The 27,312-nt window shown below is 42.6% G+C and overlaps 1 protein-coding gene across 1 annotated transcript in view; it reads right to left on the bottom strand.

Annotated features, from left to right (window-relative positions):
• The window catches only part of LOC119655327 (voltage-gated potassium channel subunit beta-2), a 116,437-nt gene that overhangs the window by 50,053 nt on the left and 39,072 nt on the right, over nt 1–27,312 (bottom strand). The window contains exon 2 of the mRNA XM_038061168.1: nt 4,277–4,671. Coding sequence (XP_037917096.1) covers nt 4,277–4,500 — 224 coding nt within the window. The 5' untranslated portion in view covers nt 4,501–4,671. The remainder of the gene's footprint in view (nt 1–4,276; nt 4,672–27,312) is intronic.

Genomic DNA, 27,312 nt, shown 5'->3' with positions numbered 1-27,312 from the left:
GGTAATAAAAACGGCTAATGGTCGGCAAATGCTTGTGTGAAAACTTTTGCGTCTTCCAGGAGTCATAGCAGGGCGCCCATACCAGGAGTCTGAACAAAGGAGGGAGAACCCCTCCCTGTGGGCAGCCCCTAAGACATTCTGCCGCAATAGACTCCATTCCAGCATGTGGAGGATATCACTAATTACCAACAGATAGATTTTAGGTTTCTTCCCGCGACAAAAATCACCGCGAATGAGGGATAATTTAAAGAACCTTCAATGTCTATGAATGCACCTATTCTTTTTCGTACATCGCCTTTTCAATTTCTGCCATGAGTCGGTCTTCGTGGATTTGCCTTTCTGGTAGCCGCGTTTCCTACAGTGAAGTGATCACTTAGGAATGTATGTATCCTTTATGAACCGATATCTTCTTCTTTCCAATCCATTGAGGAGAAAGCACATCAAGCTTATCGGGCAGATGCTTTTTGTGTCCGTGTATGTGGCTTTCCCTGGCTTGTGAATAAATATCACTTTCACATTACTTCAGTTAATCGGAATATAAGCATGTGCTGCATGATATATTCTGAATATCTAAACCAAGGGTATTCATTCTCTCTATTACTAACGTAGGAAGAGGTGCCTTCCGGACTTGCACCCGATTCCAGATTCCAGTCCCTTTGTTGAGGGCTGTATGCACCTCTTTGCCCTGCTTTCTGTATACCTCACGCTCTGTAAATGTAGATAACCTACCTGCTGGCTACGTTCTTTGACAAAGATCCCCTTTAGCTTTAAGATTGCCTGAAGAGAGTTGGTCTCTTCGCAAAAGAATTTCTATGATGATCGTTAAGCCAATCTTATGTTCTTCTTTGAAGCTATCTGAGCCTGTTTATACTGATTCCAGCCAGCAGCTGAATCGGACATCAGGGCACGATTGAGGAATGCCGTTGCCGTACTTCTCTGTTTGGCCAAACCACGATGCTTTACATTCTTTTGGGGTCTGAATAGCTTTCTTCGAAAGTTTCTCTCATGCTAGTTGCAATCATCTGAGTTGCTTTCTCAGTTCCAGCAATGGATTTGATATGCCTCCCAGAGGTTGCAACTCGAGCACTTAGTTCTATTTTATTTATTTATATTCCGAACTGGAAGGGTGGCATCCATGCTTATTACGAAAAGAATGTGCCTGGGATTCGAGAGTGTGGTATCGTGTGATACTCTCCACTCTCCTGCAAGAGTCGCTATGTCAGGGGATGCCACCGTGACGTCAATGACCTTTCGTCTGACCATGTTGAAGAAAGTTAGTTAGTTTCCCAAATCAAGGATCTGCAGATCGGTTCCTGCCAGATACTCTAATAGTCTCGAACTTCTTGTGTTGATGTTGGAACTTCCCCAGTTCTTATTGTGGGCATTTATATCACAACCTGCTATTACCCACTGGCATTTACTTTCGGCATATTGAATAGGGAAATTTCTTTTGTGTCGTAGGGGAAATATGCAGAGCACCATAGAATCTCCTTATAAATCTTCTGTCTGTTTATGGTTAGCTTGGCTGTTGTGGTGTTATCATCACATAGGTCGTTAACCAAATTAGCCTGGGATCTTTTGAGACCACCATGCAGGAGCGGGATCTATCACTTCAATTAGCATACCATAAGTACGCATGTCGGAATTTTAGGTCCCCTCCCCCCTTCTAAAAGTTACAGCAAATACAAATGCATTCGTAAAAGAGACTGACGCGCTAAAAGATTGCGTAAGAAAATAAAACGACTACCTTCTGGACATCCGAGCCTGCGCCTGCATCCGATAATCGCTCATTTCTATGCTAAAATCTAAAACAACACGAATTTCGCTTTCAAATTTTGGCAGTGTATTCTGCTAAGCTAACGATCTATGCAATAAAAAAAATTTAATTCTGAAAACCTCCTAATGTAGTTTCTCCCCTTAAGGAGAAGTCTCCCGATAATAGCCCAGGGTTTTCATGTAGCATTTTTTAAAGAACAACAACAAAATGCCGCCCTAGGGGCCTAGGGTTCTTCCACAGAAGCCCCCGCCTGCCGACTGGAATTCAAATCTGTCTATGTGAACCTTTGCAACTTCACCGTTCAGAGCAGTCTTGACGATGGACGGCCGGATGACAAAATCTGCGTCTAATTCCAGTAGCGCCTGGTGGCTATTCCACACTAACTGACTTAATTTGGTATTGCTATTTAGTGCTGATAAAGCTGGCCCCCTATTTTTGCCGCAAACATTCTTCTGCTGCCAATGAAATGGCATATCTTTTTACCTGGAATTTGGTCGTCATTTTTGCAAGTTCCAACTTCGGATTTTCCCAGAACACCCCTGAGGCTGATCCGTCGTCTATGATTGACCCAAAGGTGAAGATTATTATGTCCCTAACATCAAAAGACTAGTGGCCATTGGTAATCCACTTTTCTCTCAGATTTGATTTGCCGTAATCACTAACTTCAGTCTGAGGCACTGGACAATATATACATATGTAGGTACACCAAAATGAATTTTAGAATCTAATGAATGCGTTGTAGTAAAAACTTCCCGGTCTTACTACCTACAGCAGCACCTGAGAATATTGGATTTCTGATATCTTTTCTGGATATAATGCTTCCGCGTTAGTTTGGAGTCGAGATGCACATCTAAATACTTGGTCTTTTGTACCAGTAACATTTCCAGTGGGTCGCGTGTAACTGTTCTACCTGGCGTTCCTAGTGAACATAACTAGTCTAGTCTTTCTAGTGTTCACCGTGTGCACAAAGGACGCACCAACTGTGGATTATCTGCAGAGTGGCGTTCATGCTGGTATTAATTAATATTAGATCGTCAGCAAATACATACGCAAAGATCTTTTTATTCTCAAGGAACCATAGCAAGGAATGAAAACGAACCATAACAAGGGAGAGAGAACACCACTCTGTAGACAGTTCCTGAGAAATCCTGCTCAATAGACATATCCTCCAAATATGTGAATCCATTACCTCTATTATCAGAGCGGGAATGATGCCATCTAGGTCCGCAGATTTGTATTTATGGAACTATTATAGTTAAATGCCCACTTATTTCGCACAAGTGACAAGTCTTTCGATCGAGGGCTGTAGTATGTGCTTGTTGGCCGTGAGCTGAGATTTTATATTTGGCATGGGAAGTGGATTGCAAACAGATGATTTATCGTTTCTCCATCTGTGTAGTTCCTGTTATGCCCTGAGTTTAGCCAGCTACTGGATGCATTCTTTTGCAAAGAGCATTGTCTCAAGCGGATGAGTCTCTACACAAAATCTTTTCAAAGATAAACATTTAGCCGATCTTCTTCAAAGATTTCTGACCCTCTTTGCACTCGTTTCACCCAACAACTGAGGCAGACTTCAGCGTGCAGCCTCTCGACTCATCAAAGGGTTCGGTTTTTGGTCCCGAAATCAAAGGAAGGATTTTGTTGAATTTAGTGTTTCGGGTTGGCAATTTTTCTGCGTCTATCTGATACCGAACCAAACTATACCGACCTTCGAAACAGGCTTGATGATCTATAGGATGTTCTCTCGGTTAGTGGGAAGGATCCTTGTTAGGGAGGCTTTAAATGTCGGATAGTTTGAATGGAGTATGCTCACCAAGCCTCCAGAGGGCTCTTAAAAGAAGGAAACATTCCTGATGTGTGTATTAAGAACGTTTCGTTTGGAAGACTGAATATAAGTAGTAACTCAAGGGAGTTCGGTCGAAATAAATGCTTCCGTCAGTTTTGTCACAGTTCTGCTGATAATAAAATGGGACTCTTCGATATCCATGAGTGTGCTCAAGGCGTTTTGTTATTGAGAATGACAAAGTGCTCTTCCCAGGGGGCTGTTTTTGGTTATCAGGCTTAAGTAGTTGTCTGAGATCGGCCTAGGACGTCCATTTCAATCAGATAAAGCATCTTCATGATGATCAATTAGTCGATCTTATTCTCTTTTGAGTCAGCAGACAAGGTCGACATCAAAATGGCCATAGGGAAACCTCACATAGACTTGTTGGTCGTGGGTGTGTTAGGATGAAGTGCTGATGTGCCAATATTCTTGCATGGTATCCGGTTTGCATTGGACGGCATAAGCTGTTGGAGCATTGAGTGTCGTCCGAATCCAATAACATCCCTACAAGAATTAAACGGCGTAATGCATCATCCTTAAAGGGCGACACTAAAACATCTTCCATATCCAATTGATACTAAAATTTCGTTGAGTCAACTATGTAGTTCGAATAAGGAGCACCTGGCTACCTCTGAAAATTACTACTACTATACAGTTTCTACTTAATACGTTACCTGTATATGGTCACTGGGTTTGATTCCTCACTCGTGTTATCCATGTTATTATTATTGTCATTGGTCGGGCCAAATCCAGTAGTAGCTGTCGTGGAAATGGTTGTTGTTGACGAGAGTGGCGCCGTGGGTGGTGTTGGCGCCGTAGGTGTTGATCCTTGACGGGTCGGGGTAGGGCCTCGTGCTGACGGTGTTGCCTTTGAAATGTTACAAAGAACTAGAGACATCTTCCAGAGGACTTTACTGGCCAGTCCTACCCAAACCGTTTCACACCGTTGATTCGAAATTCCGCACGTTTTGAATTATTTTTAAAGAGAGCTTTTGCTAAGTTAATTTTAATTTGTTTCCTTTTGCTATGTTTCCATTATTGTCATTTTGCTCTTTTCTGGCCAATTAGACTGTTTGGTAGAAATTGATTTTTTAAAAGTTGCATAAATGGTAGCATTTCGATTTTAGATGGATTTTGCCAAACACGAAATATTTTGAAGTAAACGCAAACCTATCTTCAGGTCCAAGCAATTTATTTCCATTCCGGCATTTAAACGGGTAAATCTTACTGCTATGATAAAAATGACTAACTCGAACCAGCAAAGGTTATTAATTGAGACAAGCCATTAACGCGTAGATTTTCAGGATATATCAAGGAAAGCAAGTAATAGCTTATGATTCTTATCAGCTACGCTTTTGAGGGCTGCCTCCTGATACGAGTATGTGACTAAAAATCATGAAGCTAATTCGTGTGTTTCAATTTTAACAAATCAATCAAAAAAAGATACATCTTGAGGCAGTGCCGCCTATCGTTGAATGACGCTATGGGGGTTCAAATGACATTACACTGATGCCACCAGGTTGTTCTCTCACCCAGTAATGAAACGCGGCCAAATGACTCTGAATAAATAACAACAAGCCCAAGGTTTCTCGTCGGCGAGTCGTCGAACTTTGTATTAATGAGCAAAATATCCAAGGTGTCGAAGTATATTAAGGAAGCGCTGTTTGCATGGAAGACCGCACCGATTTTAATGTCGCTCGATGCGTGAATAATTCACATTCTATATTTCCTGGTTATAGTGGCGGTTAGTGAGCCCCAAAGTTTTAAATAAAAGATTGATTTCGAAGACATTTTCCTTTATTAGCTAATAGGAATGTAAAATAGATGCAAATACGTTCAGGGATCAACTGTTCCTAGGTTGTTGTTTAGGATCTGCGGGATCCTAAGTCCACATCCATGTGATGGTGGACCGGACTAAATGAGGAGCAACTTACACCCACGTTTTTTTAGTCCATGGATCCCTGTTTGGAGCGTAGCACCCCAAGCATTAAAAATCGAAAAAATGAAAATTTGACTGACGGTTTCGGTCAGTCAAATTTTCATTTTTTCGATCAATTGTTCCCTTCCTCAAAATTTTTTTTTCTGAAGACTTTCCATTATGATTTGGGTTTTTAAAGCTATTCCTCAAATGGTGTTCCTAACGGAACGGAACACCTAAATGCCATACAATCCAAATTTCATCAGTCATACCCAACGCCAAACTTCATAGAAGAAGATGGAAAGAATGGCTGTAATACAAAGCATTAAGCTACTTTAGACGAGACTGGAAAGTAACACACTCCATGCTTATTCGGCGCACTGGAAAATCAGCAACGACAACCTTGGAAGAAAGAGTGACATGACCGACATATGGAAAAAAATCAAAAGGACACTTGCCAAAAGCCTAGAAAGGGGACCATAATGAAAGAGAAATTAAAGGCGCTCACCTCAACAAAAACGGACCAGAAGGCATTGGAGGAATGGAAGAAAGAAATCCTTCTACGTGATCAGCAAATCCAAGGATCGCTTCACCCAGGAATATATCTCACTATTCAATAAAGGCTTGAACTTTGTCACAAGAGACTCCACTTTCCAAAAAAAAGACATCGTAATGGGCATCGAGGCGGGAATTTAATACACACCACAAAACGAGGCCGGCATTCGAGCAGAAATTCGGTGACTACTAGTCCCCACCAAACGAATGGCCACAAGGAAAAGAGTATCATCCAAATACTACAAAACCATTAAACAGTTCAAAGAAAAACCCGTTTTCTTTTTACTAGCAGACAAATCAAACGCAGTGGTCATCATGGACAAAGAATCATAAAACGACTTGGTACGAAGAAAGTTAGAAGAAGGTAAGTTTCATATAATTAGTTAGGACCCTCTGCCAGCCTCCGTTAAAAGAGTGGAAAAGGCTCTGGCGGAATGCAAACCCATCTTAAGAAAGCACCCGAACTTCCTAGAATCAAATGCCTCCTCAAAATATATAAAGAAGGCAATAAGGTTAGAGAGATGATAGCAATAACGAATTCATTGACCCAAAATGTTGCTAAGTGGCTCCTGGGGGAAGTGTAAAAGTTAAACCTAAAAGTAAGAAAACAGGCAGCGGGAAACAGCGGAGAATTCATCGGCAGACTCAACTAGATCGGGGGATACAAAATTATGAAATACTAGAATCCTTGGAAGTAAACGGAGCTCTATACTGGTTTGAAGAATGGATCACAACACACGAAAACAACCGAATGGAGGAAGAAGACCAAACTGTATAGAAAACTCGTCTTCACATGCATCAGTGAGTCCTTTTTCACATTCAGAAATGAGTTTTATAAAACAACCTCCAGGACAGAAATGGGCAACCCCCTCTCCCTGCTGCTATGCGAAGTATGTAGGAGAATCTGGAGGATGAACTCGAGGAGGCTGGCACACTTCCGAGATTCTGAATCAGATATGTAGGCGATGTACCACCAATCATCAAAATGGGAGCAACAGAAACGATCTTCGTGAAACTCAACAGCGCATAGAAATATCGAATTCACCTCGGGATCGAAAAGGAAGCGCCTACCTCTCCTGGATTTTAAAATAATCCGGGAAAGAAGGTACTTTGAATTCGACATTTACAGGAAACCGACTCAAACACAAGGAACTATAACATATACCTCAAACCACGATTTCCACCGCAAGATGACGGTATACAATTTTATGATCCACAGAATGGTCACAACACCGCTCAACGAGGGGAGAAGAAAAAAGAAACAAACTATATCCTGGACAAAGCCAAGAAAAATGGGTACAACAGGAATGCCATCGTAAATCAGATCCCAAAGAAACTAAGCCAGGTCACAAGATGACAACGTTCGACATTCCTTCAGGAGCCAAACACAGAACAAAGTAATGGGTAATATCAACCTATTCAAGTCCGAGGTAGAACATCAAAAGCCAACTACATAAATGTGGATTGCGGGTTATCTCAACTAGTAGACGACACTTGCTGACCCCCGAAATACATATTTGTATCAATTTTCCATTAATAATTATCCTCCAAATCAATCTTTTACCTTATTATCATCAAGTTTTAATGGTGCTGCTCCTTTTAAGTCTGTGAGTTAGAGCTTAACATACACTCAAAGCGCTTAAAGACGACAAGGGGTAGAAGTTTCTGGGCTAGCAACCTGCAGAATTTTGATACTTTACTGTTACAAAAATATCAACAATGGCTCGGGTAGAACCTGACCCTATGCCGAGGACTTTTAGCTATCGAAAAATGGGCCAGATTGGTTGCTGCAATGCATGCTCGCTCTACGACAGCAGTAGCGAGGGTCTCCAACTCGAGCGAGAGTCCCGATGATATAAGGTCCTGGGAGTTTAAAAAGTACTTTTTTCCCACTTTTGGTAATATGCGTTTGTAATCTGAAAAGGCAAGTGGTAGCAGACAGGAATCCAGTGTCGCATTGCTACTTGCCGATTCCGAAAGAATTGCTCTCTTAACCTGGGCGCCAGTTTCTGGTTTAGGCTAAGGAGCATCACAATCGTACAGTGCTATGTACCAAGGGAGGCTTTTGATATAGTGGAGAAGAATACTTTCTACCAGCAATTACACGCCGTTCAGGAAGGTTTCCTAAAGATTACATTTTGATCGCTATGCATGATGTGAATGCTAAGGTGGGCTAACACCTTACTCAGACAAGTGATGGGGAAACACAGTCCTGGCGACCGCAACGATAATGGCGGGAGGTTTGTGCTTCTCCAGTTGGTAATACATGGTTCGAACACAGAGCTGAGGTCGGCGGTTTGTGCTTCGGATCCTCCTGCGTTTACCACATCAATATCCTAAGGATCATCGCGTGGTTCAAATATTCGCTTCACTTGCTCTTCATCGATTTCGAGAAAGCTTTCAACAGCAGGAAGTATATCCGACATGCTCTATGCAGGAGCGATATTCCGGAGAAACTGATAACTATTACCAGAGCAACATATGACGGTGCAAAATAACACGTACTGCAACGAGCTAAAATTTCAGAGGATTTTAAAGCCCATGTAGGACTCTGCCAGGGTAGCATTTTGTCATCGATATTATTTCTTTTTGTTATCGGTGACGTTCTTCATGCTACCCTGTCCGATGGTCGTAGAGAAATTCAACGGACTAAGACACTTTTCCCCAAATAGCCCCACCACGTTAATGAAATCTGTTTGCTCATTTACCAGATTATGAATCTTGGCTAAATGGCTTCGGATTCGGAAAGAGAGACAAGTCAAGTTAGACCGAACATAAACACCAACAAAAGCAAAGTTATTAATCTGACGGCCATTGTATTATCCCTATCTGCATTAAAGGGTGGAGCATCTGAAGTGTAGATGAATTTATATATCTAGCAAGTGCGGTTTCTGCTGACGATGCGCTGAACTAGATGTTATCCGACGCATTAACGGCACTAAATCCGCTTTCGTTGCCCTATCTAAAATCTGGAAATGCAGTTATCTCAATACAAAAATCCAGTTCTGCCTGTAAGGAGCTAGTGTTCTTTCTGTGTTGCTATATGGGAGGAGTACATGGAAAGTGACCCTCTCAGTCACTGAAAAGCCCAAAGATCTCGTGAACACTTGCCTGCAACTTATCACCGAAGTACGCTGGTAACTATACCAAAGAGTGCATCACTATATTGGAGGCAGAAAAGGTGTTGAATTAGAATGCGATCCACTGTATAATTCCCCGTACATTTAAAAGGGGAGAGTTTTTTCACCAAATATGAGATTTTAAATGAAAAATTTCAGTCAGTATATTCACTACATAGGTACATCGCCATCCGCTGCAGAATAGAGGAGTAAGGAGTTCAAAAGTAATAAACTTAAAGTGAGGCTCGATGATATACCTGTCGCTGTCAGTTCGTCGGGAATGTAGACCACCCTAGATACATTCACTATTGACGCATGGAAAGTTATCTCAAGACCGACGAAGATTAGGTGGAACGGGACCCAAACATCGACCCAACTCCGCAATGATCAAAGGATGTTAATATAGGCATCGTCGGAGGATCCTGAAGAAAAATCCCCCTGCTCGCTAAAGTTTTGGGTGAATCTTTTGATGTGTTCCAGAATTATTTTAGTTATTATGTTTGCCACGACAGGCACCACGGAAATATCTCTCTAGATATCTTAACGGCTTGAGACAAATTTCCTCCCCGTATTACAAAAATAGTTATACTCTGAAAAGCCTGTCGAAAGCATAGTCATTCAGTACTTAGAGAGTTTTGATCCCACTATTCCATAGTCCGATCAAAGTTGTGAACCTTATTTGTAATGGCCAACCACTTATGAGGTGGAGGGAGTAGTTCATCTTGATTCTCATAACTCCCATTACTCGATGAAATCCCGTCTCCCATGGATAAAATGCCAGTTACCCATAAATTCGAAGATGGACGGGTTTTCCGAAATGGCCTCCAGCAAAATTGTTCCTTATAGTTTCTTCAGAAATGGCGTTTTCCATTTGTCCTAAATTCCTAGATATCTGTGATTTTTCCTGGGAAGTAGGTGAAGATGATAATTATTAAGATTGACCCTTTTTTCGGAGAAGATATTCTCTTGTGTCGCTAACAGTATTTTTTCTTATTTTCAGTAACTTGCTTCATGTGTCCAGTCTGAAGGATGTGGAGGACTACAGCAGTCTAATAAACATTGCTCATACGACTACACTGATTCTATCTCCTCTACTTTGTACAAATAGCTTTGGATTTGGCCATTCAAATTGAAAATGAGTACCTATAAAATGAGGGCTCCAATCTGATGGTTCGTCGCCTTTTTCATGAATGAGTAGAATATTAAATACATTGAAAAAGAGGTGTATGAGAAAAGCATTGTCCTGTTGACGGTGGTAATAAACTTAGTGTGAGCCGACGCATATAACAGCGCTGAATATGTCATCGCTATGTCAAGCTTCTTCCATATAAATGTTCTCTCCTTTCCACTATAAAGCGAATGATCCCGGCTGCAACCCAGAATTACCAAGCTTTCAACAACTGTGTTTGCATCGTGTTCTTAGAGTACTCTGGACTGGAACAATATCAATCGAGGAGCTCTTTAAGTGTACAGCCCAAACACCATGACACCTTGCTTATACCGTGCAGTGAAATCCATTATTCACCAATGGTTTAGAGTATCGCGTGATCACTCTAACTCTATCAGTGTGGTGTACACGGAGTTAAACCCTCCTACGTTTACACGAAGAGAGAAGGTTTGAATGGTCAACATATAACATTATTTTTCTGAAACTAGCGGAGGTTATCATCCCTTCTATTTTGAAGAGAATTACAAAGCAAAGTATCTTCTCCTCTTTTCCAAGTTTTCGCTACTTAATCTGCGCTCCGATGTACTGTTTCACTGTTTTTAGCTCCGTTGTGTAAATCTTACACTGTACTGAGGAAAGAAACAACTGGTTCCAAAGAATCCATGGAAAAGTGCAGAATTAAAATCAGTTCGGATAAAATAGACCCTGCTAAGATCGACTTGTTTTCTCCAATTAAACAAAGATCTTGGCTTCCTATCGTGAAATGTCAATCAAATGAAGATGACCAAACTTCGATTATGATAATTTAGCCCCTATTGTTGGCCAACATAAGCTTAGATTTACGCATAGTATTGTGTTATTATAATTATAGTTGTGAACCAAACCGACTGGGTCCCATTTCTGAACGGATGAGCCGAAGCAGCTGTTGTCAGCAATCCTGACTCTAAACTTTAAATGGTGTCGTTTGCGAGGCCGAAGTCTCACCTAAAGTAAGCGTTTGTCTCCGGACAACACAACGCCTATGAATAAGCTGCATTTAGGTAAACCACAATTGTCAGTTTTTGTAAGGGCTAACTGAAGCGGCAGCGGTTGTATGACAATTCAAACTAGTTAACGTATTGGATTCATTTTCAGCCAAAGCTATCGAAACCGATTAATGGAACTTGTTATCCTCCCAGCCGTAAGGATTACATAGTTGCAAGGTACAAAGCTTTGACTCAAGTCAGTAGGTGTATCCCGTGATATGTCAAGGCTAAACTTGGTTGACAAAGGTACCATTAATTTAGGCAGTACTGTAGCCTCCCCAACGATGTCTAGGAGGGTGTGTGACTAGCCCTGAAGAGCGTCACTGAGCCGACGTCGTTTAATGGAGTTGCTTCCGTTGGATTCCAAATAAGAATCGTAACGTAAAGGAAAAATTAGAAAAGGAAAAAGGTGTGGATGCTCTGTACCCCGCACAAAAGGAGTGAGCAGATATCATACACATGCATCGTCTGTTAGCCAAAGTTGGTCTTGGCTAACAGCAGAAAGCTACTGGTGCAGAACCAAAGACTTGGTTGCCTAAATATTACTGGCGTAATAAGAACTCTGACACTTATGGCTCTTAAAGCTATTCTAAATTTACCTCTCTTCCATTTGGAGGCGAAAAAGAAAACCGCTGGTGACTCATATAAGCATGATACAATTAACGCATAGAAAATCGACTAATTGAATGACCATGCATCTATCTGAAAAGCCTTGGTCAAACATCAGGTGGCCCGGATGTCTGCTTCTATGTTGTAATCGCGGAAACAATAAATTGGTTAGCAAATGCCTACGAACATTTTAGGATTACAGTCATTATAATCTTCACCAATGGGTCACTCCTCCATAGTCTGTTTCAAGCCATGATTGAGAAAGCGGAGGAAGGGATAGTTGTAGCCTGAATGGCTGAGTTGCGCCTAGGAAGTTCAGGTGAGTAGGATGTCACGAACTACTTAGCAAGGCCTGAATTTTGACATGTTTCGAACCATTTGAAGCAGCTATCAACGATGCCACCCCTGGATAGGATTTTGCGATGAGCCGACAACCCGTCGCTGTAAAAACTACTCCATGTCAAGAAACCTGGAAGATTTGCCCCGAATTGGACGGATAAAGGACGAAGACCCAGCAAACGTTTAACGGGCTATTCTTTCGGATAATGAAATGTATACTTCCTGAACAAACCAGGAGCCGTCAAGGCCCTCCTTCAACAGGTCGAGATTTAAAAATTGAGCATAATTGCAGTTCAGGAAACAAATTGGATTGGTAGTGGATAAGCGATATGAATTCGCACACAATTTTGGAAAGTGGCAGTTTGGAGTTGTATTAATACTGAGCAAATAGCTCCAGCCGCAAGTCACCGACTTCAAACCTATCAACGAAAGGTTATGTACGATCCGCATCAGTACCCGTTTTTTCAACCTCCGAATGAAGTCAAGGAAGATGCAGTGTATGCCTCGAGACACTGTTTGACTCATTCCCAACAAACAATGTCAAAATAGTGTTGGCCGATTTTCATGCGAAAATAGGAAACGAAAATTGCCATCGGGGAATCACTGGAGGACACAACCTCCATGAGGAATGCAATCATAACGGTCGACGATTAATTGACTGCGCCAGCAGTAGCAATCGTGCCGCAAGCTTCACGTGCTTCCTACAGCAGCGCATTTACAAACAGACCTGGATATAACTAGACGCAAATACCCTCAACCAAATTGATCACATCCTCATTGGTAAAAGATCTATCGAGGAGCAAACTGTGATTCCGACCATCAATTGGTGAAAGCAGCATACTGGTGCAGAATCACCTCACTGTACTAACTGGGAATCAGCCCTACCAAAATCTTAGCGGCTGATAAACTCTTGAGCGATGCTACGGCGCCGTCCTGGTTGGAAAATCATCACTAATGCTACACAACAACAACACAGATATACGCGGTTTCGGGAGAGAACTTAAAGGCACCATCACGGAAGTCGCAGAGAAGGTCGTGGGATGCAAATTCCGGCGTAAGCGAATTGGCTGGTTTGACGATGAATGCAGAATATCATCACCTACAGACAATATATCCAACGTGCAACCAGAGCCAAAAAAGAAATGTATGAACTACCGCGAATGTCAAATAGAATGATTAGGCGTAAGAAACGGAAATATTTTGACGAGCAGTTGCTTAACAATAATGAAAACCTAGCTAAACTAAACACCAGAAAAACATATAAACTAGTGAATACAATTAAGAACGGTTATCAACCCAGGACTAGTCTCTGCAAGGACAAGGATGTAAACATCATCAGCAAGCATCAACCAATGCTGGGCATCCTATTTAGAAGAGCGTCTGAATCCGACACCAGGCGCCTCCATACAAGTAGCCTAAATCGATGGCGGCATTGGTGATCCCGGCCCCACTACACATCCTCCTGATTTCGCCCTGAAATTAATCAAAGCGCCGGGCGTGGACAAGATTCCAGCCGAACTGCCAAAATCCGGTGGAACGGGTCTCCCAAATGCGATACACCAACTACTGCTGCGAATCGGGGAGAAAGAGGAGTTCCCGGACGACTGACGAAAGAGGATCAGAGTATAGATAGTGGAGTACTGTACAGCATAATACTGCAATTTGGTATGCCAGGTAAACTAGTACGAGTGACGAAGATAACTATGACTCCATCGCACAGCTCAGGATCCAGAACAGGTTGACTGATCATTTTGAAACACGTACTGGTTTGAAGCACGGCGACGGACTGGTGCCGACGCTCTTCAACCTAGCATTCGAGCATTGGATACCAACACCAGCGGGACGTTACTCATTAAGCCGACACAATTGTTACCTTACGCAGATGATATTAACGTCAGGTCCCGAAAACTGGCCAACGCAGTGGAAATTCTGCGTACTCTTAACACTGCTGTGAAAGAAGCTGGACTACGCATCAATGAGGACAAAACGAAAATAATGATGCAATCAAGCAGTAGGACGCCAGATAATTCGAGCATCAACGTAGGGGACCTCAACATCGAATTCGTTGACAGGTTTATATATCTGGGTAGCAGCCTGTCAAAGGACGCCAATGAGACTGACGAGATCAAGCGCCGCAGACAGCTAGCGAAAAAGAGTTCCTACTCGATCCTTCCCATATTGAAATCAGAGCCTGTGCACAAAATACGAAGCCCCACGTATACAAAGCCATCATACGACCAGTGCTATTCTATGGGTGTGAAAGCTTCGACGAATCCATTCCACATCCATGAGTTGTATGAATTGTAAGTCGTGAAATTTGTTAAACTACCACGCCTTTAATGGGCAGGGCATGTCCAACAAATAAGCGTTATGAACGGACGACTTGTGGACGGAACGAGACTACAGGGAAGCCCGAGAACATAATATATACGGACGCCGAGCAACTACTAGGTTTCCAAGATTGGAGGACGCGGTCACATGACCGAGATAATTGGAGGATAACGATTCAGGCGGCCAGGGCTTGACGTCGGGCTGTAGTAGCACGATGATGATGAATGGGTCTGTCATGGAGGGTGGATCGGGCTCAGGGCTACCTTTGGAAAACCCAATCATGGATTTGCCGGATACCTTGCATACATCACGACTATATTCAAGGTGGAGATATCTTACATATATATGTCAATTTACTGCAGCAGAAAATGTTTGCGATAAAAATGGCAGAGTTCACACCACTCGAATCTTTTTCAATAGGTGCCAGGTAGCATTATCCGCAATAAATCACAACACCATATCAAGTCTTAAACTTGATCGATTAAAAGTAAATTTTCTGATGCGGGTGCTAAGGTACTCAAATATCGTGGGTAATAAGGAGGCTTACAGATTCGCTCATCGGGGATGTGGCTCTACAATGGTGGGACTTGGGTTAGCATTTGGGGTTTAGCCTGTAAGATTAAGTTACAGGGGTCTACACGGCCAAATGGAAAAATTTGAATTCCTGCAGACAAGTGAAAATCTTTATGAGAGAACCCAAGGCCTCTAGAGTGGAACTTTTATATTCCCTTAGAAGGAGATCATGAAAAACCTAAAAGGATTCTCAACAGGACATTGCTCCTTATATTACCACAAAGCAAAAACGAGGGTGTTGTTCTTCAGTCTATCTAGCCAAAGTTTGGAAGGGAAAACAACGTTACTTTTCATGTACAGCTGCCTGGTCATTTCAGACCTCAGACGAAAATACTTTGAAAAGATTTCCCTTAATGAAGTATCTCTCCGTTTCCCGGAAAGTTTGAAGCCACTCACTTACGTTCTAGTTCGAGTTTCCGTCGACACATTTAAGATGCTCACTCTTAAACTATTTTCAAACTTTTATCCCTTTTTACATTTTAATCAGGAAATACTTTCCCAATAAATTCTGTTTCTTAAACTCCCATGGAATCATAGCTGTAGTTGCCTGATTGCCGCATTTATTGGATTGGAAGCAATTATGAGTCGAAAAGTTTCCAAATTCCAGACGATTCCAGATAAGCTTTCCTCACTTATTGTTAACTAGTTTCGGAATCGTCGCTGACAGAGGTCCTTCAGTATCGACAATTAGAATAACCATTTTCGTATTATCACAAATCAGACCGCTATCTATAGCGCATAATGATCCAGCATTTCTCATGTGCATAGTACTCCCAATAATTACACACATTAGTGCATTATAGAGCAATTTTATCGATCCATTTTCCGCCAGACATTCAGCGTACAAGTTGCAATAATCCACGGTATTGGTGCCGTTTCCATGTGAACTACAGTAATTAAGGAGTCACGCAAGAGTAACATTATCTACGGCTTTCCCATGCATACGGCAGAGACAGTGGAAACTGGGTGATTGCAATTATAGCTGCTGCTTATTACTCCTGACCTGTTAACATCACGTGGTCCCTTTTCGCACCAGTAGCCATCATCGCCACCATATCTGCGCCCCAACTTCCATTTTCTTCAATACCCAGTAATTAAGGCACTTAAGGTTACATATTCCTACATGATGAGGATTCCACTCAGCACATTCCGTACTTCCACTTGTTTTTATCCTCGAAGTACGAGGCCTGACAAGTTGTCCCTACTTAGAGAGCCATGTATAAGGACTAGGATCTAGGAATATCTGCAATGAATTTCACTCGACACGCTCTTGAGCTTTAGAGCGCGCATGTCCTTGGAGAAGGCTTTTTTCTCTTCACTTTGTTATTAAATGTTTCGGCCCCGTATTCACTCTTGAAGAGCCACTATCTGATGGCATTAGGTTAGTATGAACATGTGTACAGTGTATGCATGTCGATACTTTCCCACGGAGTATATAAGGTGTCCCTGTCGGAAAAAGGCGAAATATATGTACCTTGAAAGCGCATTGCAGACCTTAACCGTGCCTTATATGGTCTGTGCAGCTCAGTGGGCATACTCACGTTACGTGCTCTTTTCAAATAGGCCATAACTTTGTTGACATTGTTTCAGGTGGACATGAAAGAAAATTTGGAATTGAAATGAAGGACGGGGTGTTGGGGGTCGTGAGATAAGGACTATTTTTGAACGGTTTATTTTTATCGAGATGTGGTTTAAAGTAAAACCAACGAAACCAGGGGAATGCACTCCTTTTCAAAGGTTATGACCTGGAATTATTTAGGGAATTCATATGATTATATAGAGTACAGGCTCGCTCATATATATGTTTCAATGTGATAGCATGTTATCTGACACTCTTCCTTCACTTGCAGTGCAGTAAATAAAACATGCCCTCCTGGGAAGATTTCCGCCCAAGGACGACTCATAGATGGAAAAATTTCTCCACTTCAGTCAATAAAAATAAGCAAAGCAGAAGTAAGGCCTATGCGACGCAGAATAAGAGAACAATAAATAAAAGGACATTCTGTTTGGACGCTTCGTAATTCTTGTTGTTTCTTAGCGCTGACTAAAAACACACATGAGACGTGAAACCGTCATATGTACCTCCGCAATATTTTCCTGCCTATTAAGAATTCTTTATTCAAATTCATTAATTTTCTATTATGAGAATTTTTAAAGGATGGCTTCTAACTTTATTAATGGAGTGGCAGTTGCGCCTCATTCTTCTAGAGAAAGTAACCCTTTCAAATTTGTTGATATCGACCGGTGGGTGCTGACTTCACTTTATACGTTCCCAACGCAGGTCAATATTATATTAATAAAGAGAATCGGTGCAGTTGCATCTGAATTTCCATACATGTCAAGGGTTCCAAATGTAAGTGGTTACGTGCCCTTTTTTACAGGGAAGCGGAGGAGACAATTTCTGAAAAAATAACCGTCACTATGATTACCTCTGTTAGAATTAAAGGAAGTATGAGTATGAGCCTTCTCCATTAAGAGAAAGAGGAGGCAAGAAGTCAGCCCATGAATAAAATTAGCATCAATAGTACTGGTGTAAAGATCACTGGATGATTTTTGGGGTAGCATTCCCAATAACGTGGAAAAGTTAAAGTAGGCGAAATGGTATCTCTTCATGGTCGGGGAAAACGTTTGACCACACGGTATATTAACCAGGATAAGCAGCAGAAAACTGCAAGGCACAAACCTCCCACGGAACTATCGGTTGTGCTGTGGAAATCTGCTGTTTTTATTGTTGTTGTTTAGTTTTGTTTGTCTCCTGGGATCCGGCAGGATAACAGTCCAAAATGGACCTGATACTACTCATGAAGTACACCAACAGGACTGATGGCAGGCACTTAGCCTATGTTCCCAGAAACACAATATCGTTTATGACCAAAAAAAAAAGGCCAAATACAAATTTACTAAGTTAGATTCTTTTTTGATTAGCCGATACCCTTCAAACGCATGAGTGTCAGAGCCTGCCCGAACAGACTAAACACGTGTTGCAAGCTTGTCAATATTAGTTAATGTTTTGGGACTATGAGCGTTTGGTCGTTAATGAGCTGGAATCGTTAAGTTGATAATATTAATTCAAGCAATGTCATGTCGTTATCCAGTTGAATGAATTACCAAGATTTATTTTAGGTTTTAGTGTATATTCGATGAGATCCGGAACAAAGGATATTCCAATATAAGTCAATAATGCTTTAGGAGTCGTGATATTAAATCCCCATCCGAAAAGGACCAGAATGGACCAGAAAGCCGGGAAAACTTGACGCACGATCATGTAACTGTATCCAACAAAGTGAAGCAAGAAGTTCACCGCGATTCTAGTCCCCACCGATGCCAAGAACCAAAGACGGTGTTGGCAGGAAGTGCACATTAGAAAAAGTATCATAATTTAGATCTAACCTCCTTACAAAAATGTAAAAGGTCATTAATCATGCATGGATCCCTACTCAACAGGGTTTGTTAAAGGTTAAAATGCTTGCTCTACCATTTATACTTGTCCCAAAACCTGGTATACTCTTTACACCAGAAGATTATGCGTTCATTGGTTTCCCTAACTTTACAAGTGTTACATATGTCCGAAGCCATGTTTCCAAACCTCTTGAGAAAGACTTTATTATATGTACGATTGGTTTGAAAATGATTTAGTAATTTCTCCTCGGAAGCCGTAAGTACACGCGTGACCGCGAGTTTAATTATAGGTAAAGTTGCGTGAAATTGGCTAAAAAATGTCCTTTCACCCGAGACGTTACCAAAAATCATCCTCCTACTCCTTATATGAGTGTTCTTGAACGGCATTCAGAACATTAACAGGGTAAAGCTCGACCAATCTCGTGGAATGCGAACCCAGAGCCTTGCGGGCCTCCACATGGGCAAGTTCATTTACTGGGTGCCACACATAAGCCAGGCACCAAAGAATTTTCAGTGACTTAAATCAGCGGTCAGAACCCAGGGTATGTATTTTGTCCACTAGGTAATGCCACCGCGTAGCTTGATTGAGTAATTTACAAGTCTGGAGAGAGTCTGTAATGATGGCAACCTATTCCGCACCCATCCGGAAAGCCACCTAGTTGGCCTGAAGGAGAGCAAAAAGTTTATCCACCAAAACCGAACTAATATTCAAGGAAAAGCGTGAGACCGGGGCCCCGTCGGGACCAACCACCGCACAGGCCGAACCATCACGCAGCATCCGACGACAGGACCAGAAAACCTCTAGATTTAAGGCCAACCTGCCACAAACGGCCGTCCTGCCACAGATTCCTTCCAAATCATAAGACAAGCTGACCTTCTTTGAAATCACGGGCACGTCATTGAGAACTATAGTGTCAAACAGGCTCCGGAACGACATACAGATCGAGGACAGATCAGTGTCACCATCCGGGTTTTGTACCCCAAATCATAGGTTTTGAGATTCCTTTCCTTTAGTTTAAGAAGTTCTTTGGTCGCCAAGAAGGCCTTTCTCAAACGGTGTCCGGCGGTTCTGGGCGGATTCATAGTGGACGTAGCTGCTTGCTCTAAGATAGGCCTTACCACCGATCTATAGAGATTAATGGCTTTCTAGGGTGTGAGGCCCCGAAAAAAAACTAGCTGCAAAATTAATCAGACTGCCTGCCTTTAAGGTTTCAGGATGATAGAGCTCAAATTATCTCTGTCCGAACTAAACCTATAGATTGGGATTCTGTCGATTGTTAGGCCCAATCTACGGAATTCATCGACAAAGAGATTAGCCTGTCTTTGTAGACATTTGGAGGTCGAACTCCAATTGTCTCCGGTTGCCAAAATAAGGAAATCGTTCGCATATTGGGAGATTACAATACTATCAGAACAATTATTGTGCGGGAATGCTGTAGAAGGGTTAAACAATATTGGACTTGAAACTACAATCTCTATGCCACGGAATACGAACATGTAAGTTTACTCCCCTGCCAGAAAACTGTTATCTTACCATTTGTTGGGGGGATTGCCAAGTGGTCCCCTTGTATACTTTGTACTTAGCCTGGCTATTGAAATGGACACTGTGATTTGTTACGATTTCTAACGTGGACACAGTGTTCTCAACATGGCAGTAGTTTAGATATTTTTCAATTCCAATAGTAATAGTTGGAAATATCTTTTCATAAACTTCAATAGATTCCTCTTTGTTATGGGGCACCTATTTTTTTCCAAGAGTACTATTTGGTGGATCATCTATCTAAACGCACCACACCTGGTGTCGGACTTCAAATAAGCGTATAGGATCTATTCTGACGGCGGTGGAATTTTGATTCTTGTTTGTTATGGACCGTTGATTCCATTTCTCTGCTGCCCTTTTCCACTCCCATTTGTACCTTGCGAAAAGGATGAAGTTCTGAGATTCTAGTTAGTTGAAATCAGCCTTTTGGTTTATCCAATAAATTCCGGTGGCCAAAGGGTAATATAGATCCCGGGGGGAAACGTGGATTGGTACCCACGATGGAGCATAAAACCTGGGAAACGCCTGCTGAACCAACACCAACAACTCTACTACCAAACCCTATCTCCACCTTCACGTGTTGATCACTGGGAGTTCCTTATTCATGAAAAACTGCAGACGGAGAGGGATGAAGGCGAGCTTCCCGCGCTTAAAAACGGGATAAAATGTACCAACTGGTCCTCCAGGCTGGGAGTTGGGTAGGGTTGGCAACCCTACACGGAAAACCGAAGTTATGAAGCCACAGAAGGAGCCTCGGACAGAATCGATTTCAAAACTACGAACCCGACAATGGCAACGGAATAACGATTTGCGCATTTTCTCATAGAACGTGCGCTCCCTGTACAGACCGAATGCTGTTCATCAGCTAGCCGATACCCTGTCCTAATATAAAGCTGATGTAACAGCGTTGCAAGAAGTACACTACACCATATATTATAGCGCCCATCCAGTAAACAATGTACCCGGGGTAGGTTTCTTGGTCAGCCAAAAAATGAAACCTGCTGTTATCGGCTTTGAAAATATAAGCGAAAGGCTATGCACTCTGCGCTTGCGAAGCAAATTTAGAAATATAAGGCTCATTAACGTTTACGTCCCTACAAAGGAGACTGCAAAGTTGGAGGCAGTTGCCCGGACCCTCGAAGCCTGTCCCAAGTATGATTTCAAATCATACTTGGACAACAGTCAGGTAGAGACGGAGCCTGTATACGTCGGCTCCCATAGCTTATATAGGGATACCAATGATAACGGACTGCGGATTATTCAATTAGCAGTATCGCACGAAATTGTTTGCGCAAAAAGCGGTCCACAAACATACATGGGCCTTTCCAGATGGGACCGCTTTCAACCAAATTAGCCACGTGCTGATCGAACAGTGCTACCTCTCAGTCTTGATGAATGTCGAAACGTATAGAGGGGCCAATATAGGCTCGGATCACTATCTCTTTGGTACAATCCCTTCTGATAATCAGGGGAGAGTGAATACAGAAGCCATCCAGAACACGACACTCCATATCATCTATAAGAGGAAATTAAATGACACAATATCCGGATCTAACAGATGTCCTTAAGATGAAGCATCAAAAAATGATCTTCACAACCACCAGAAGAACGTTATCATTGATATGTCCAGAAACATACCTGGCCCCAGCTACAAAAAGAGTCGAAACGGCTGGTTCGAAGATGAACATAAGCTAGCAGCCGAACAGAGGAATGTAGCATTCCGAGTAATGTTGCATTCTCAAAGGACGCGGACACGCGCGAAAACTTATCACGAACCCTGGTGGACGAAGAAGCGACTTCACAAACGGAAAAGGAAGCCTGGGAGAACCAACAAGTCTGTGAACTCGAAAAGTACAGAGAGCAACTGCACCAGGCGCGCAAGTCTTACCAACATCTCAGCAGGATAAAGCCACCTTGATGCTCATCATGCCAATACGAAGAAGGAAATCTGATTTCCGAGAAAATGGGCATATTGGAGCGATGGGTTGAGTGTTTTGATGAACTTCTTAACAACCAGAATATCGGCGAGTTGGAGGTCCCGCCAACTGAAGACGACGAACAAACGCTGCCCTACCAGTAAGTGTGGAATAACCAGTCCGTGCAGTTCATCGGCTTAAGAATTATAAGTCGCAGGAACCGATGGATTTACGACCGAATTGGTTAATTATGGAGGCCAGGCAATTACACCAAGCGGTTCATCAACTTTTAGTTAAGGTGTGGAACAGGAAATCAATGTCTGACGATTGGCAACGAGGCATTATCTATCTCATACATAAAAAGGGAGATATCACACAGAGAGAGGTATCACGTTGCTGAGTACCATCTATAAGATATTCTCCACTATCTTGCTAGGCCGGATAGCCCCATACGCCCAGAACATCATTGGCCCATACCAAAGAGGCTTCACCCCAGGCAAATCAGCAACAGATCAGATTTTCTCTCTGCGACAAGCGATGGAAAAACTGTTGAAATATGGACATCAGTTGCACCGTCTTTTCATCGAATTTAAAGCTGCCTGTGACAGCATAGCCAGGGTAAAATTATACACGGCCATGAGAGAATTCGGTATCTCGACGAAATTGATTAGACTGACTAGACTGACCTTGACCAATGTTCGAGGCCAGATAAAAGCAACAGGATCACTCTCGAGACTACTCGACATCAATAACAGTCTAAGACAAGGGGATATCCTATTATGCGTCTACTGTAACCTGCCCCTGGAAAAAGTGACACAAATTTATCTCCTAATGGAATGAAAAGGATTTTACTTTCAGTTTTAAGTCCTTCTACAACGTCAATCATGTGGGTCCTGGATAGCCTGGTACTCCTCGGTTATCTCTAATACTTTACGTGCCTTCTATTCTCCCATTTTACTTCCTTATATGAACCATGTAACGACTTCAATTGCTAACACACGTTTTCGTGTGGAAATATTCATCACCCTTGGTCATACCCACATGTCATGAATGTGAAATCGCTAATATTTATAAAGCAGGCGCTAGCTAGCCTTGAAGCGTGACTATTTCAAATGTTGGGCTAATTATTTCAGCAATTAAAATGTATGCAGAGTGGACCGTGATGTACCCACACCGGTGATTGGTAGGTGCGAGTTTCCTAAATGGGTACTTCATCCATCACAACCCTGTCAGCTTCAAACTCAACGATTGTTTACAAAGCTTCTTCGCATAATTAAACCGCAATCAACTCACTTTGCAGCTTACGTTTAGTTCTGTTCAGAGTAAACAATTTCCCCGTTCTTTCCCGAAATTCCCTGTCTACCCCACAGAAACATCCCTGTGAGTTGTTACCCTACAAATTTCACCCGAAATCCCCAGTAAATGCAACAAACCTTCACGTGATGCTTTCTGCATTCAGATTAACCGCATCCTAAGCGGATATAAACTTCCACTTGCACAGTTTGAAGATTAATATCAACTACGCCGTACAAAGGCCGAGCCATGCATTGGAACTATCCCGGAATAGTCCTTGCACGAGTTCAAGCCACTCTGTTCCATCAAACTTTGCAAATGTTCATCATCATCGTGAGAAGCATTTCAAATTGAATTAATTTCGGGTCAATTAACTTTTTTCCAAATTATCCGTGCAGAAGTTTTGGAGGACTCGTCGTACATACTAAGTGTTGATATGCCAGATACGTTGGCCAGATAACTTCATCGGAACGAGTAATGGCAATAGAATTGTTGCAGGCGGCGAAGTTAGTGGCTTTGCAGGAATCAGGATTATTAGAAAAAAGTTGAAAATGTGTTGGCTGAGTGCATTGATCAGCTGTCGTGTCGAATCCTGGTGGATTTGAGTTTAATAGATTTGAACTCGTGCAGAAAGGGTAGTTTCGGAATAAAAACTGGTTATTCCGGGAAAACTCAATTAATGCAGCTAGTCAATGCGGAGTTGGTTGAAGGAATCATTCATGCAAGTTTGGAATAGAAAATCATGGTTTGGTTTCTATATACATCCAAGAATTGAAAGAGAGATTTTGAGGGTTGAATTCGGATGAGATATTTCAGGTTCATTTATTTGAGCACCAGTTTTTGTTGGGTTTCTGTTTCCGACTTCAATGTAATAAATCCATATAGAATATTGCGCCCAATGTGGGATTCCAATGACCCATTCATTTGTATTAAAAAAATTTCAGAGGATCTGGCAATCTAGTAGAATAGATTTTTGTAAGCCTGGAAAAAAGAGTCAGAGCCCTGCAAACTGCGCAGTCGAACTCTCATAGCAAATACCAATGCTTGTTGGGAAGCGAAGTTTACCGTTTCACTCAGAAAAACACATCGACAGAAAGAACACTCAAACCTTAAGCTAGATGACATTGATCTAAAAGATCTGAGCCACAGAATCCGAAGAACCTCATGTTCGAGGTGAAAAGACCCAGAGTGGGCAAAACTGATAGCTTTCGAGCTCAAGTTCAAAACTCATTTGGAAGAATGGCGCAGTACGTGCCCAAAAAATGAGATCTACATACAGGTCCTCTTGATGAAGTAACATCGGAAGGAGCAATTTGGACTGCATTCAAAGACTAATTCAAATAGTGAGTCAGAGAAAAGCCAATGGGGGTACTTAAACGTCTACAATAGGATTACCAGTGGAGTAATGCAAAAGTTTTTGGCAGCAAGGTCCGAATTGGATGAGTAACCAACGGCTCTAGCGTTATTGATTGACCCGATCTAGGTAGAAGGTGGCGAGAGAAATGTGATATTGTCAGGGAGTGAGGTAGCGACCTTAAATGTCTATTATGCAAAGGATAGCAGGGACTGGATGCCGGACTTTCGGCACCGGATTTATGGTCTGGTGGATCCCGTTTCGGGCACGGAGGGACAAATCCTGGTAGGCCATGACTTTAATGCTAGGACCTTTGAATGACTTCAGAAGGGTTCAGATCCTGGAAATACCGGCGGTAATCGGAGTCGTAGTTATAATACCGGATCCCTGCGTGTGGAACGAAGGTGAACTTCGTGAAGTTCATCGAAGCTCTTTGATTAGGCAGAGTCGCACTGGAGGAGGGTGGTAGCGTTGCAGCTAATACAACGTTTACACGATCGCAAGGATGCATGCACCACAAAGGCAGAGTAGATCAGCAAAAAGGAGAATTCCCAGAGCGATAAATAAAAGTAAAGCACGCGGTTGGCAGAATTTAGTCAAAGAGGTCAATGATGACCCGTGGGAACTGGCAATAAACTTGTTGCCCGCAGAATCGAGGTTCTCCGTAAACCCCGCGTACTAAGTACCGATCAGATGAACCGCATTGTACGGTCATTATTCCCCAGATATCCCGTACGAATTGATGTATATCGACCGCAGTGTATACTTGATGTGGCCGAGAAAGTGCTCGAAAAGCTCATCAGGAGTAGACTCGCTGAAGCCATCGCGCTGCTGGGTACTTGATGCTGTCATGGCGATCATGGATACGATTATGTAGCCGCCGATTAGTACCGGATAGTCATAATGGTTGATGCCGGAAATACCTTCAATTTCGTAAGATGAACAAATATATAGAAAACGCATGCACATCACGTGCCGAGCTATCTCTTGGGATATTGGGACCGCTTCTTGCTAGCTGAAAAGGGTCAGAGAAGGATTGAGATCACTTCGGGTATAGCTCAGGTATCCTTCCTGGGGCCAGATTTCTGGAACGCTCCTTGTGATAGTCTACTAAGACTCGACATGCCAGAAGAGTCGCGCCTGGTTTGTTATGCAGACGACTTGAGGCACTGGTTCCCGAAGACAATATTAAACAGGTACAAAGCAGATTTGGCATATTGATGCGACGGGTAGGCGGATGGATGGCGCCTTGCGCTAGAAAAAAAACCAGAGTAGTCATCTTCACCAGAAGGAGAATTCCGACCCTTCGTCCCATATCGATCGGCGAGTTGACAATAGAGTCAAAATCAGCTGTTAAAAACCTTGGTTTAATGGTTTATTCGAAAATGAGCTTCTTGGAGCAGACCAAAGCAGCAGCATTGGAGGTTGGCGGCCCTGTATCTACAAGAGGACCTTTGCGAGTGGCGTCGATTTATTGCACTGTCTCCGAACCGGCCGTGATGGTGATGGCAGGAGTGATTACAGTTGCCTTTCCTGCCAAGGAGCATAAAGACTTAAGTGAGGTGGTTGCCGTGAAGATCGTCAACGCACACTTACCGAGTGGCAACTCTGTGGGCAAAGTAAACCAAGAAGTAGATGGACTGTGGCTCATCGATAATTGAGATCTACGGCTGGACAGAACACATGGTGAGATTAATTATTTTCTTACCCAACATCTAAGTGCTCACCTGCACAAGACTGGGAAGGCACGATCTCCTGATTGCGTGTTCCTTAATGAAGTTGCGGAAGACGACGAAGACACATTTTGCTCTTGTGAAAGGCGGGACAGCTTTCGTCAACAACTTTATGCACACACAGGGGAGCCTTCTTCAAACAACACTGTTACAGATATGCTGAGAAGCGCTGGCAGATGGCGTCGTGTTGCGCATTATGTCCGAAGTCTTCTTCTTGCGGAAAGGACTGAGCCCGACCAGCGGAGGGGCAAGGTGCCAAAGAGATTCCTGAAGTAACAGTTTTCTTTCTGCCCTCTCCCGAAAGAACGGGAGGGCTATTGAGACGTAATGTATCAAACGGTTTCAGGCTAGTTGTCTGATGACAGCGAGGTGTTTTGCAGGTAATCCGACGACGTGTTCTTGGGGGAGTCCAACACTGTGTGTAAGCGCCTTACTCTAAAAAAAAAATTATTGTAGGGTTGCTCAGGATTTACTTGAGCAGATTACCTAGAAATCCGAGATGGAAAGTGCCATCATAAGCAAACCTTATAGAAGGTATCATGGCGGCGTATGAGTCACAAATTCGACAAGTCTAGTGGCGATTTGCGCGCGCGGTTGAAAACCCATACAATATATTGCGAGTCAAGCAGTCTGTGCCTTTGTGTGGTCGAAAAAAAGTGATAGTTATTTGTACAGCTACTATGCCCCACCACGTATAACATTATCTTAACTGTAGGAGATGCTTGGCAATGTTGTTCGCGATGCAAGGTGATTACCAATTAGTCTATTAGAAGTTTTTGCACAAGTGGATATAGTTCTAGCCAAGGCAAGATGGTGTAAAAGTGTAAAATCATAGACC

Source organism: Hermetia illucens, chromosome 4 (genome assembly GCF_905115235.1).
Source record: "Hermetia illucens chromosome 4, iHerIll2.2.curated.20191125, whole genome shotgun sequence".
Taxonomy (NCBI): Eukaryota; Metazoa; Arthropoda; class Insecta; order Diptera; family Stratiomyidae; genus Hermetia; species Hermetia illucens.
This window is presented reverse-complemented; position numbering and strand designations above follow the sequence as displayed.